The 14,677-nt window shown below is 30.9% G+C and overlaps 1 protein-coding gene across 1 annotated transcript; it reads left to right on the top strand.

Annotated features, from left to right (window-relative positions):
* Positions 1–3,787: 3,787 nt before the first annotated feature.
* LOC149192082 (uncharacterized) lies at positions 3,788–5,723 on the top strand. Its single transcript, XM_089406302.1, has one exon. It carries the CDS (start codon positions 4,104–4,106, stop codon positions 5,436–5,438), a length of 1,335 nt encoding a protein of 444 aa, XP_089262428.1. The 5' UTR covers positions 3,788–4,103; the 3' UTR covers positions 5,439–5,723.
* The last annotated feature ends 8,954 nt before the right edge of the window (positions 5,724–14,677 follow it).

The following is a 14,677-nucleotide window of genomic DNA, read 5'->3' as shown; positions in this document are numbered from 1 at the left end:
ATTCATTAAATTGATGTTAGCATATTCAAAATTTAGGTTCATTGTGGGTGTTGAAGTGCTCATAGCTACTATCAAATCCTCCTAGATTTGCAAGGAGCACATAAGTACGATGGCTCTAATTTTATCATCCAAAATAGTTTTTACAAAGGCAAGTTCACTGGTAATTATATTATATTCATTCAATGTTATGCAATTGAAGCACCCTCCTTCATATTGAGATAATATAGTTTCTTCATCAAGCAAAAAATGTTTAATGTTGTGTTTTTCTCATACCAATCATGAATCTTTTTCCGCAGTCCTTATGTTGTCTTTTCACCATCCACATTGAAGTAGACATTCTTTGCTAGCTACTACTAGATTGTAGCAATGGCCTTTCTGCCGACAATTTCTAACATTCATATGTCATTATTGAGGATTTTTTTCCACTCCATCAATTGGGAAACACATATCGTTTGAAATCAATATATATTTCATTTGTGATGTACGTAGGGAAAAACTAGCCTTATTTAACTTATGCTTCTCACTTAGTGATATTGTTTCCATACTTCAGTGGTTAGGTATCCATACTACATAGTAGACCCAACACACACTAATAGCAACAAGGTAGCTCTGATACTAGTTGTTAAAAATAAAAACAAGTAGAGCACAAAATGAACTTAAAATAAAATAGAGTAAAATGATAAAGGTTACCAACATTGCACTAGATTTACCAGGAACACAAACTACAAGGAAAAGATTAGTATCTTTAATTTATTAGCAAAGTTAAATACACAATCTTCAAACTTCAACTTAACTATACATAACCCTTCTCATCTACTCAATTTCACTCATTCATTCTTGCTCACACACCCATTTTACATTACAACCAAGATTCTTAGCCTGTGAATAGACTTTGTTAATCAATATCATGTACCCAAACAATCATAACTTATTTGACTACTTCTATAACATTCCAACTATATATATATATATATATATATATAGATAGATATGTATATATAACTTTTACATCTAACCAATGAATTTTTTTTTTAATTTATAGATTTTTTGTTATGATTTTTTACTAAAAAAAATACTTCATTCCACAAGTATTTTTTATTTATTAGTGAAATACGTTTTTATTTAATAAATAAATAAATATAACAAAATACTCTAATTTAATAATATATCTAATTTGATAACATATATAACGCAGTGACATAATTCTCTTCCATTTAATAATAACATTTTATTTACCCTAAAACTACCTAGTAAAGTGTTTATAATTTAATTCAAACTCTCATAACTATGCTACATTAGTATTTATTCTATATAATAATTATACAAAAATTAGTATTTATTCTATATAATAATTATACAAAATTACTATTTATCTTAATATTAAGAAGAATAACTTTCTCACATATATATGATTTATTTTTTAATATTTATTTTAGAGTTATAATTAAAACATTTTTAAAAATATCTATTTAATTTTTTGAAATATAAAATAATTAAAATTATTTGTTTAATATTAAAAAGTTTATTATTATTTTTATATAATTTTAAAAGCAAATTATATATTAAAAAATAAATCAATCTACTTTTTACTTTTACAATCTTCCAAAACTTTAATATTAATAACCTATCAAAGATTTAAAATTTTGTTTTATCTATTTTGAATTAGAAAAATCTATTCTTATTAATCTACAAAACATGTCACAAAAAAATGTGGTTGGACATTCAATTAAGTAATTGTGTTGTGAATTAAAATATGCATAACTAAGATGATTATATATATATAGAGGGTTAAAATATCATACTACATGTATTAATATTATTATAATGTCTCCAATAAATATGCCTTATAATTATATAATGATTGAACATATAAAATTTAGTGTAATTAAATTTATATATATATATTCATTTTTATTTAAAATATAAGTATTTAAATTATTTTTTTATAATTTTGAAATTATTTACAAATTTAAAAATATATTTTAAATAATAAAAATACAGTATTATATATATATATATATATATATATATATTAAAATTTAAAATAATTAAATTTCACCAATCAATATATAATGATAAAATAGATATAAATAAAATAATAAAGGAACCCTATCACCTACCCAATCCTTTATGTGCGAAAAAAGCATTGCTACTTGTAAATTTTAAGCTATATAACCCTCCATGTAAAACAAAACCACACATCAGATTTGAATAATATATCTAGCCCTCACCACGTAATTGATATGAGCTCGAGTTTGCCACAAAACAAATTGGTACTTTCCATACATCCCTTTTTTCAGAGTTAACTTTCCATACATCCCTGCAAATGCAGTTTCTCTGCAATCTGCTGAATTTTGTCAATGAAAGCATGGTCTCTCTAAAACCTAATAAACTTACTTACTGCATTGCATGGCGCTTATAAAATTCTTAACGGCACTGCAGCAACTGGCCAATCACTGAGTCTCATATTTTAATCTACAATTCCCTCTCTGTGGCGGCCGTGATTATTGAGAACAATCACGATTGAAGAATCCTGCCTTTGGAGGCCCACAGATTAAACTTTGAAATAATGGCCCTTGATTAATCTAGGCGAAATTCCGGCCGAAATTTAGGCGCTAATCGTGAGTCCTTTCAAAACATTGTTCCTTTAAGGTTCAAGGGTCTGCTTCAAAACTTCGATAACTCCTAAGATCAAACATTGGCTAAATTTTGTGAGCGTGGTCTACGCAATAATATATTTATATAAGGAATCCTGTAATTTTTGGATTGTAATATTTAATTTTTTTTTAGTGTTTTACTAAAGATTTTAATATTAGTATTGTAGTCAGCATAATAAAAAATGAATGAGTTTAAATTCCACCCCTGATCACTGTTACCTGATTTTTTAAACATCATTTTTTTATCTTTTGGTTAATTGAACTCTTACTTATGTTTTAATATGATGTCCTAGCCTTTTTCTTGATGTATTTCAATTTATTTTTATATTTTTAAATTATTTTTATGTAAAATGATATTAATTTTGAATATATATATAAGACTCTGTGATGTGATATGAATGGTTGTGTGATGTGATATGAATGGTTGTCTTTGATTTGATTTGATTTATTTATTATTTTTATTGTTATTTATTTTTGTATATTTTTATTATTTAATTATTTTAATTTAATATTTATTATTGTTTATGTTATTCGAATTAATATTTAGTTATTTAAAGTTACTTTTTGTATGAGTTGAGAGATTTATTCTATACTTACTTAAGTATGATGTGTAAAGATGTTCCTTCATCAAAGTTGAAATTTTGTTTATATCTGTCAAAATAAAAAATTTAAAAATAAAAAAAATTTAAATAAGGGTACAAAACATTGAAATAATGTATACTCATAAAAAAATTTGCACTTGAAGAAATTGGATCCCTCTTGGCTCATATTAGATCTGTATTTAAGATGGATCTATCCTAGTTTGTATTTTTTTTGGTATATATTCTCTTATCAAGATCAGACTCTCCATAGAAACTCTAAACCAAACTGGATGATTCTAAATGCTAAAACACAAAAAATTCTAATGTAATTTTTACCTAAAATTTTTCAATTTACAAAATATAAATTACAAAAGCCTAAATTCATAAAATTCTTATCCATTTTAACCAAAAAAAATCTATTAAAAAAAAAAAACATGCAAAAATGTAGCCTATTTAGACTACACCAATTTTTTGGCTTGCAATTTTCAATAATCCCTGTGATAAGGTCTAGTGACCCACCATAGGTCCGTAGTACTAGGACTCCTTTGCGCACCTGTAAATTCATAAGAACGCTTTTGTTTCCTGGGATAGAGGATTAAAACCCTAACCCACATGGCACCGCACACAGACGGAAAAATGCCAACAGCCTGTTTGGTACGAGGAAGGCCAACAGCCTGTTTTGTAAGGATTGCGCGCCATGCATGCAATGATTTCGCGTCCCATCTCTTTTGCCGGGTTTTGACACTCTACGTCTTAATTAAACACTAGTGGCACAGACCTAGCTGGTATCTATAAGACTCACACTCCATTCTCAGATCAATTGGAATATAGAAACCCTTTCCCACTGTCACGACTGAGTCAGAACATGGTGCAGTTTGTTCAGGAGGAGAGCACAAATGCAGAAAATATTCCAACGCTGCGGGCGGACCATTCGCCAATCGCAGGCAGAGTATGTTTCTCCTTCGCCGCCTATGCCCGAAGCGTCATAGACCATCTCAGGCGATGCCAGGTACCCGTGGCCAGAGGACTTTCCGACCAAGAACTCGGCGCCATCGAAGCCTCGTTTGCCTTCGTTTTCCCGCCGGACCTGCGCTCCATTCTCCAAGAAGGCCTGCCCGTCGGAGTTGGCTTCCCGAACTGGAGATCGGGGGCAGCGGGCAGGCAGCAGTTGCAGATGATGGTGGACCTGCCCACAGCCGGGCTTGCCTACGACATCGCAAAGGGTAGATTCTGGTGGAAGGATTGGGGCTCCCAGCCATCAACAAGCCGCGAGGCTCTCCACATTGCCCGGAAAGAGCTGAGCGCCGCGCCTACCCTCATCCCCATTTACACCCATTGCTACATTCCCTCTTACCCCTCACTCGCCGGAAACCCCGTTTTCTTCGTTTACCAAAACGATTTCTACTACGCCGGGTACGATGTCTCCGATTTTTTCCAGCGAGAGGCTTTTGTCCCCCACGAAAATCTAGATACCCCGACTACCCCAAGATCAGCCTCTTGCATCAGAGACCTAATCGATAGTGCCCACATGGATTCCTGCAAAGGAATCGCCGCTAATTCCCCTCGGGCAATCGCAATGTCAGATCTCTTTGAGGGCAATTCTCAGCGAAGAGACTCATCCCCGCTGAAGCCGACTTGTACCCAATTTCACCAGAAACCCCTTCCCGCGGCCACCAAGGTTCTGACCCGGTTCACAATTCAGACCCCTTCCTGGGCAGCCAAAACCGCCCGCAGAATTGATTTCTGGAGCGACCTAGTCGAAAGCAAGCACGACATGAACGTAGCAGCGGATTCCGCAACCGGAATCTTCTCCTCCGACCTGAAACTGGAGATCGATCTGACCGCCAAACAGGCCCGCTGTAAAAGGGTCCGGTGGGAAGACCTGGGCGCGACGGAGCTGAAATACTCGAGCCGTAGATGGGTAACGAGTTACTTGAAGGAACTTCAGTCCAGGTTGCGAAATGGAGGATGGAAGGAAGAAGACATCTGTGATGTTATTAATAATTCCATGACCTGTTCCACAAGTTCTCTTCACCTTACCAAGATTTGTGTTGACAGACAGAATTACGTGGAGAATCTGGCCACCCGGTTTGATGTTCTCTCGGGTTCTCTGAGGAAAGGAGGATGGAGTCCCAAGGACATTGTTGAATGTTTCCACCAAGATGCCATTTATGGTGGGACTCCAAGGAGCCTGGGATAGGATTAACTATGGGCTTACGGAGTTTGGAATTAATTTTCAAGTAAAAGGTTCTGGTTTAATTTTTGGAAGCTTCACCCATAAGTCAAGTAATGAAACCACCAACTTCGGCTTCTAAAATTTTGGTATTTGGAATAGATATACCACCCAAAGACCAGTGTTCCGAAACAATCTCTGTTTCTATACCTAGTGCAGTTGTTGTTGATGGGAATTCAATGCTGCTTTGTAAGTAAACCTCAAGATGTTTACCACCCCGTTTCATTCTTACGCGTATTGTTCATTGCAACTTTGGAGTTTTAATATATATATATATATATATATATCTGTGTTTCTCTGAGATTTTTTATGTTATAGAAATAATTGACTGTAAAGAGCATGCTTTCCGAATAATATTGCCGCAGTATATACGCGTACGATACATAATGATTGATCAGCGTAAAGGTTATTTAGAAAAATGATTATTTGATCAGCTTTTCTTTGACAGTCGCCTTCACTTCTTTGAAGATATGATTGTAGATTTTGTTGGATGGAGCCCTAGTCATTTCCTGTCACATGTTATCATTATATTTTCTCTCACATGTATCATATTTTCTATTACACGTACAATGTTATTCCTATTTCTATTACACGTACAATGTTATTCCTATAATTTCTTGTTAAGTTAAGGGTTAAGTAGTGGGAATATGTATTGTGCATTATTAAGTTGAGTATGCTGTGTTATTTAGATTTTTTGAAAGGGAAGAATCTGTCTTTTGATCTACTTATTTATGTGTATATATCGAAACCAAATGTTTTGACAATTACCTAAAATTACTATTTAATTTTGAAGTACCATGTAACTGCAAACTAAAATCTCAAAAAAAAATAAAAATAAAGATACACATTATTATCTTAACAAAGTCGATTTTCATACCAAGCATTCATTATTATCATTATCATTGTTTATTTTTCTATAAATATGCATGACTAATATCTGTTGTTGTTATTTTCTTTGTTTTATTATTATATGACTTTTCTATTTCCCGTTGTTGTTTTTTTTCTTCATTATCATTATAGTGGTTTATTCTTCTATAAATATGCATAATTAATATTTGTTGTTGTTATTTTGTTTGTTTTATAGTTGTTGTGTTTTGTCCATTATCATTATAATTGTTTATTCTTCCATTAGTATGCATGATTAATATTTGTGGTTGTTATTTTGTTTGTTTTATAATTGTTTTTTCCCTGAGTTAGTAAGGTTATATTTTTTGTTATTAATTTTTGAAAGTAATACACATTTTATTTAAAAAATTATTTTAGTTTTTTTTTATTAATATTTTAGTTTATTTAATTTTTTTCTAACTATTTTGAAAAAATTGATATGATAATAACTGAACTAATATTATTATGATACTTGACAAATATTTCAAGTGAATTATTTTTAATTTTAAAATTATAGGTTAAAAAATGTTTTTAGATATGTTTAATTTTTCACAATATTTTAAGTTTTAATTACAAATTATATCCTCTATAGTATAACAAATTGGATAAAAACTTTAAAAAATACTTTTTTTTTTTTCAAAACCAAATTTTTACTAAATTATAATTATTTTTAAATCTATAATAAATATTCACCTTTCATCCATCACGATTTTAATACTATAAATTCACTTGAAAATCAAATTTGAAATATTTATATGAAATCACTTTTTCCATAATATTATTCTCACTAAAAACATAGTCATTATCACTTAAAAAACATAGTCATTATTAGTATTATTTTCGCTTAATTTAAGTCTAAATACTTGTTAAGATTTATTTTTTTTAAGAAACAAGACTCAGCTCCCAATAAGAATTTGGCTCAAATAATTTAACACAAAAACAAATGAAAAACTATGGTAAATGATTGTTTGGACAACTTTTCTTTGAGAGTTGTCTCTACTTCTTTGAAAAATATGATTGCAGATTCTGTTGGATATCTTGTTATCGTTATGGTTATATTTTCTATCATATGTATAATAGTATCACTATAATCTAGTTGAAGGATGGTCAATGGGAACATTTACATGTATAAAATTATCACTATAATCTAGTTGAAGGATGGTTAATGGGAACATTTACCTGGTTTCGAACAAGAGACTAATATGTGTTTTGTGGAATTTTCAATTCATGTTAACCCCGGGTCCAGGTAAGATGGTTATTAATGTTATATTTTTTTATTCATTATTATCATTATAGTTTTTTTAAGAAAGATGTATATATATATATATATATATATATATATATATATATATATATATATATATATATATATATATATACTTCGAAATTATTAATTTAATTTGTTTTTTCAATTATTTAAAAAAATAGATAATAATGAAAATATCATCATAATATTTATACAATAATTACAAAATAAATTTGACTTAATTATTTAATTTTAAGTTTATAAGTTAAAAATTGGTTTTGGATTTGTTTATTTTTTTTCATATTATTTTTCATATTTTTTTTATTCCAATTTATATAACTATATAGTTTGTATTTTATCATCATGAATTGGTAACTCTTTGGAGTAATTTCCCATGTCCAAGGATATTTAGGAATTTATGACTTAGCAAGAGTTGAGACTCCACTAGGGTAGGGGAGCACACTCCTTGAGCCTTATCACAATAAAACAATGATGTCTCCATGGGATTTGAAACATGTCGAGGGATAATATCCCAACTACTAGGTTGTCTACCTGACTACAACAAGAGTGATGACCAATGTCAAGTGCCCATTGATTTATAATTGTTTAAAAGTCCATAATAAATGTTCACCTTACATTTACCATTTTTTGAATGTTATAATTCCACTTAACCTTAAGATGAATATCAATTTCTATATATTTATATGAACTCCCTTATTCCAAAATGTTATTGTCAAGCATGAACACTAATGGGATTCGAAACATGTGGAGGGGATAATATCCCAACCACTAGGTTGTCCACCTCACTGCAACAAGAGTGATGACCAATGTCAAGTGCCCATTGATTTATAATTGTTTAGAAGTCCATAATAAATGTTCACCTTACATTTACCATTTTTTGAATGTTATAATTCCACTTAATCTTGTGATGAATATCAATTTCTAGATATTTATATGAACTCCCTTATTCCAAAATGTTATTGTCGAGCATGAACACTAATGGGATTTGAAACACGTGGAGGGGATAATATCCCAACCACTAGGTTGTCCACGTGACTACAACAAGAGTGATGACCAATGTCAAGTGCCCAGTGATTTGTAATTGTTTAAAAGTCCATAATAAATGTTCACCTTACATTTACCATTTTTTGAATGTTATAATTCCACTTAATCTTATGATGAATATCAATTTCTAGATATTTATATGAACTCCCTCATTCCAAAATGTTATTGTCAAGCATGAACACTAAATAGTATCGTCATTATCAATATTATTTTCACTTAATTAAAAGTTAAATACTTATTAAATACTTTTATTTTTTTAATAAAAACTTATATTAAGAAAAACAAACTTCAAAAAACTTCAACTATCACTTATAATGAAAATACATGAGAAAGTATAAGATTTTAAAGAAACAAGAAAGACTTGACTTCATCTAATATGAGTTTGGTTCAAATAACATTATACAAAAAAAAAATTGAAAAAAAGACTAGGTAAATCCAAGATAGCCAAATAAGAATTTTGAAAAATATATAAAACTAGCTATAATTGGGGTTGGTAGTGTCCTAGACCTGCTTATTTAAATAAAAATGAAGTGAAACACAAATGAATTTCTTACCAATTAAAAATTCGTTTTTCATTGTAGAATTAATATATCTCTTTGGGAAATTATGGATACCTTTCTAGGGGGCTTCACATTTTGCCTCTTATTCTTGAGTGAATTATTTTTAATTTTTAATTTATAAGTTAAAAAATGTTTTTGGATTTTTTTATATCTTTTTTCACACTATTTTAAAGACTTTACGACTCCAAATTATATGACTATATAGTTTTATTCTTACCATCATGAATTGGTAACTCTTTAGAGTAATCTCCTCATGCCCAAGATTAAACCTTGTGTCTCCCACTTAACACCAAGGGTATCTAGGAATTTATGACTTACCAAGACTTAGACTCCACTAGGGTGGGGGAATTTACTCCTTGAGCCTTATCACAAGGCCAAAGATGTCCCCATGAGATTTGAAACATGTGGAAGGGATAATATCTCAACCACTAAGTTGTCCACATGACTACAGAAGAGTGATGACCAATGTGAAGTGCCCACTGATTTATAATTGTTTAGAATTCTATAATAAATGTTCACCTTCTATTTACCATTTTCTCAATGCTATAGTTTCACTTAATGTTATGATGAATATCGATTTCTAGATGTTTATATGAACTCCATTATTCCAAAATATTATTATCAAACATTAACACTAAAAAGATATCATCATTATCAATATTATTTTCACTTAATATATATATATATACTTACTTGTATTAAGAAAAACAAACCAAAAAAAGACTACCATCACTAACAATGAAAAAAAAAGAGTCTAAATGCCAATTTTTAAAAAAACAAGACAGACTTGGCTTCATCGAATAAGAGTTTGGTTCCAATAACTTTACATACAAAAAAAATAAAATGAAAAGTACTAATCTAATAAGGGTTTGGTTCAAATAACTTTAGATACAAAAAATAAAAAATGAGAAATAATAAATAAATCCAAGATGGCGAAATAACTGAAGCTTTTTAAAAATATATAGGCCTTGAGATTGATATCAACCTAATATTCTACTTCACTGGTGGGACCTGCTTGTTGAAAGAAAAAAGAAAATGAAATGAAACACTTATGAATTTCCTACCCATTAAAAATTCCTTTTGCATTGTAGAATCAATATATCTCCCTTTGGAAAACTATTAATAACCTTCTAGGGGCTTCACATTCTGCCTCCAAATGACTGATGTGGGCCCACTCTTAAATCATTATGCCCATTATGATTTCAAGTTGCACTGAAATGGTTTCTTATTCGTCTTGAATCACTATGCCCATTATGATTTGAAGTTGCACCGAAATGGTTTCTTATTCGTCTTGAAATTTCTCGAAGAAACCGTACTTTCCTTCAAATTTTCTATCTTATCTTTTTTTTTTTTTTTAACACTAGGACAATCGGTAACTGGTGAGAGTTATCCATTTTCTATCTTATCTTTTTTTTTCTTTTTTTTTTAACACTAGGACAATCGGTAACTGGTGAGAGTTATCCTGGGCAGGCCCAGGATCAAATCCAACAAGAACTTATGCCTCAACAAGAGCCGAGACGTCCACTCTGGGGTCGCCTACTCTTCTAGCCAAGACACAACAGGCCATGTACTCAACGAGATTTGAACCTCCGTCTCGTGGGTTTCACCCAACGAAACTTACCATTAAACCCCATGACTGAGATGGTAAATGCTTTCCCACGGGTCCATTTTTTTAATGACTAACGGATTAAATCCAACCAAAAATGTAGGAGGCACAATGCTCCACCCACAAACTCTTGATTTTTGTCAAGGAAGATGGAGCTCATAAAAAAACGCCTTCCTAAACTAGTCTAGAATAACAGAGCGCATAAGAGTGCAGAATCGGAGAGGAAAAACATACTAGATACCAACGTGGTGTTCTAAAGAGCTCGGTCCCGAAGAGGAGAACTTCTTATATATGAAGGCCTCCCAGAGGAGGGAAACCACCCAATAGACATACATGAAGGAATAGCAAGCCTCTGACTTTTAAATAAACAAAATGAGAAAAAGACGGGGAAAAGCTACACCAAGAACCAGTTGGAGGTTGGAGCCACAAGGCACTGGTAAAGCCACGAACCAGTAGTTCACAGTACACCAAACTGAGGGCCAATGTAGAAACCAAAGGTTAACCATACTGGAAACCGAACCAAGGCATGTAATCTAGAACCGAGAACCAAAACACCAGTAACGAAAAACTTTGAAAGTCAAGGCCATTGCCTTATTTCAACGTTGATGATGTGAAGTAAGGATGAATGCCTCCTAATTGATGCACAAATGTATTTGAAGAGCGTAGCATGAGAACTACTGCGTCACTTCCGAGCTTGAATTGTGGGTATTACATCATAACTATAAAGTGCCAGGTACCACTTCAATGTGACCTTGAAAAAGGTTCAAGATACCACCCTCGTCCTCCCCAGGCTTATTATTAATGGCATTGCTTCCAATTTTCCCCAAAACTGCTGTATTTGCAAATTATGTACCAATCGGTTATTTTCTATGAAAATATGAAAAATTCCTTGATTTAGGGATACAAGTTAACATGTTTCAAATCTTATAGAATGTTAATATGAGCCTATAGTCTATAAGGATATAAGGTTGGTGTTGTATAAGTGATGGAATGATATTCTTTCAATCCCTTATCATTTAGAGTCTCTCAATTTTAAGAGAGTTAGCAAGCCTCAATTCATATAAGAAGGCATAGGTTTTCACATAATTATTTGAAATAATTATAAGGCTACAAGCATATGTATGTTCAACTTGCCCTCTTGGATTAATGAGAACCCCATTTGCACCTACCACCCTTTAAAAAAAATTAAAGGACTTAGAGGTGAGAATTGATCTACTTATGCCTACATAGATCATAAGACCATTGAATATATCTCTCTCGGTACAACCACACATTTAGCGTTACCTTAAGTTGGCTCCAAGAAATCCCTCATGGGGATTGAAACTTACCCACTAATGAAAAGCTCATTCCTCTTAAGCAATAGATCTAACCCAGTTTGGAAAATACTTATTAAATACACATAACATATATAACCCATTCAACCTTAGAAGCCATTAGTATAAAATTTCTTGACCCTTTAGTATACGAATGGCTTCTAGGGATGAAGGGTTAAGAATGGCACCTCAAACCACCATAGATGACTTCTCGAGGCAATGTATGGACTTCTAGTGTGGATATGAACATTGTTAGGATATTTTGGGCACTAGAAATGCATCTTCATTATTCGAACATGATTGAGAGAGGCAACCAAAGCCTTAGGTCCTAAAGGAAGCTTCTAGGCATCTAGGGTCATCAACAACATGATGAGCCATCATAAATGACCTTTATATGGTATCCCTCATCTCTATGGGGAGCATAAGAATTACAAGCTTTTGAACATTAAGCATGAGTCTCTACACCCTAGATATGTCTAAGGGAACAAACCCAAGAGTTAGGACCTAAGGAAACTTATATATTTTTGGCAATATGAATGACACCATGAATCACAATAAATGACCTATCAAGGGCATCATTTTCCTATATCTAGGTATATAGACACCACTAGCATTTTTTAGCATGAACAACTGCAAATAACCTCGTAAGGGTATCCTTGGCCTATGATTAGGGATGTTGCTGCTGCCATGTGCTTTTTCTTAAAAGTTATGTTTCTTAATGCCCTCGAAACAATTAAGAGAAAAAGATTATTCCTTATATCTTGAAGAAAGCTTTGTGTTATCCAAAGCCATGAATAATGCTTTGAAGCATCACAAATTACTTGTATAGGGAATCATTTGCCTCTAAGGAAGGATGTTAATACTCACAAGGTTTTCATCATTAGGTACAAGTTTCAAAGCTTTAGTAACGTTGAGGGGGGGAACCCAAACCTTAGTTGAATTACAAACTTTCTAGGCATCTAGGGCCACATGCAATAGGTCAAACCATCACATTGGCCTATCAAGTTTTTAGGGAGGTTCTAGGGCTCAAGGGTCGTGGATGACATCTTGAACCACCATATCTTACCACTTAAGGGGATATTTTTCCCTTAGGTGGGATATGGGCATGATTAGGACACTTTTAGCACTAGGTATGGGTCTTGGGTCATTCGATATGCTCAAGAGAGGAAACCTAGGCCTTTGATTGTAGAAAAAGCTTGTAGGAATCTAGGGCCATCAATACTATGTTGAACCACCATAAGGGACCTTTCTAAGGTATCCTCAGTCTCTAGATGAGGATAGTAAGCATTATGAGTTTTTTAAACATTAAGTATGAAGATTTTGAACCTAGATATATTTAGGGGAGAAAAGCTAGGATTTACACCCCAAAGGAAAAAACAATGTAAACTTTGAAACGGGAACTATAAACTCAAAACGAGAACTCTGCCCAAAAAAACATGAAAAACAATGCTAAAAACGAAAAGTGTGTATACTAGAATGATGGTTTTTTTTAGTGTTAATTTTGAACATGTTTTAAAAATGGCAGTGAGAATGAATTTTTTGTGCAAAAATTGTGCAAAAAACAACTTGAAAATGAAAAGTGCTAATAATGGAACGATGGATTATTTTTTTAGGGTCAATTTCCAACATTTTAAAAAAATTCCAGTAAAACCAAATTTTTATGTGCAAAAATTGTGCAAAAAACACCATCAAAACAAAAAGTGTAGATGCTGGAATAACACTTTCATTTTTTTTTTTGATAAATTTTCAACATTTTGAAATAATGGTGTAAAATATTTTGTTATGACTCCAAAAAACATTAAAATTTCAAAAAAATAATGAAAACATAAAATTAAAAATAAAAACAATGAAAAACACAAAAGAAAGTTAAAAAAAAATACCAAAACCTAAATAAAAATATATATTAAAAACAAAACACAAAATTAAAAAAAGAATCAACCATAAAAATGTAAAAAGAAAAAAACAAAATTAACCTATAAAATATAAGAATTCAAAAATTAAAAAAATTTAAAGAAATAAATAATAAGAAAAACATATTTTCAAAAAAATAACATTTTTTTAATGTGGTAAACCATAAAAAGAAATGAGAAAGAAAAAAAAAAAGAAAAAGAAAAAAAAGTAGTATAAAATTAAGTAAAAATAGGAAATTTAAAAAAAAGCATTAAGAAAAACTAAATAAAATAAAATAAAATAAAAAACAAACTAGATTAAAAAAATAGAAAAATAACAAAAAAAAATTAAAAAACTACAAAAATTAAGATTAAAAGCATTTTCAAAAAACCCTAAAAAACAAAAATAGGCTGAAATTAAAAATAAAATAAAAAACTGAAAAACAATTAAAATTAAAAAAAAAATACATATTTTCAAATTAAAAAATAAAATAAAAAAATATTTAAAAAAACCAATATATTTTTATTTAAAAAATAAAAAAAATCAAATTTTATATTAAAAAATTTAAAATTTGGATTTGACAATGATTTAAAATTTGGGTTTAAAAAAAAAATTAAAATTAAAAATTAAAATTAAAAAAA

The sequence above is a fragment of the Pinus tabuliformis genome, chromosome 2_2 (genome assembly GCF_031772625.1).
Source record: "Pinus tabuliformis cultivar Carrire ecotype Pingquan chromosome 2_2, CPIR1, whole genome shotgun sequence".
NCBI lineage: Eukaryota > Viridiplantae > Streptophyta > Pinopsida > Pinales > Pinaceae > Pinus > Pinus tabuliformis.
The sequence above is the reverse complement of the archived record's forward strand: the minus strand, read 5'-3'. Positions and strand labels throughout refer to the sequence as shown.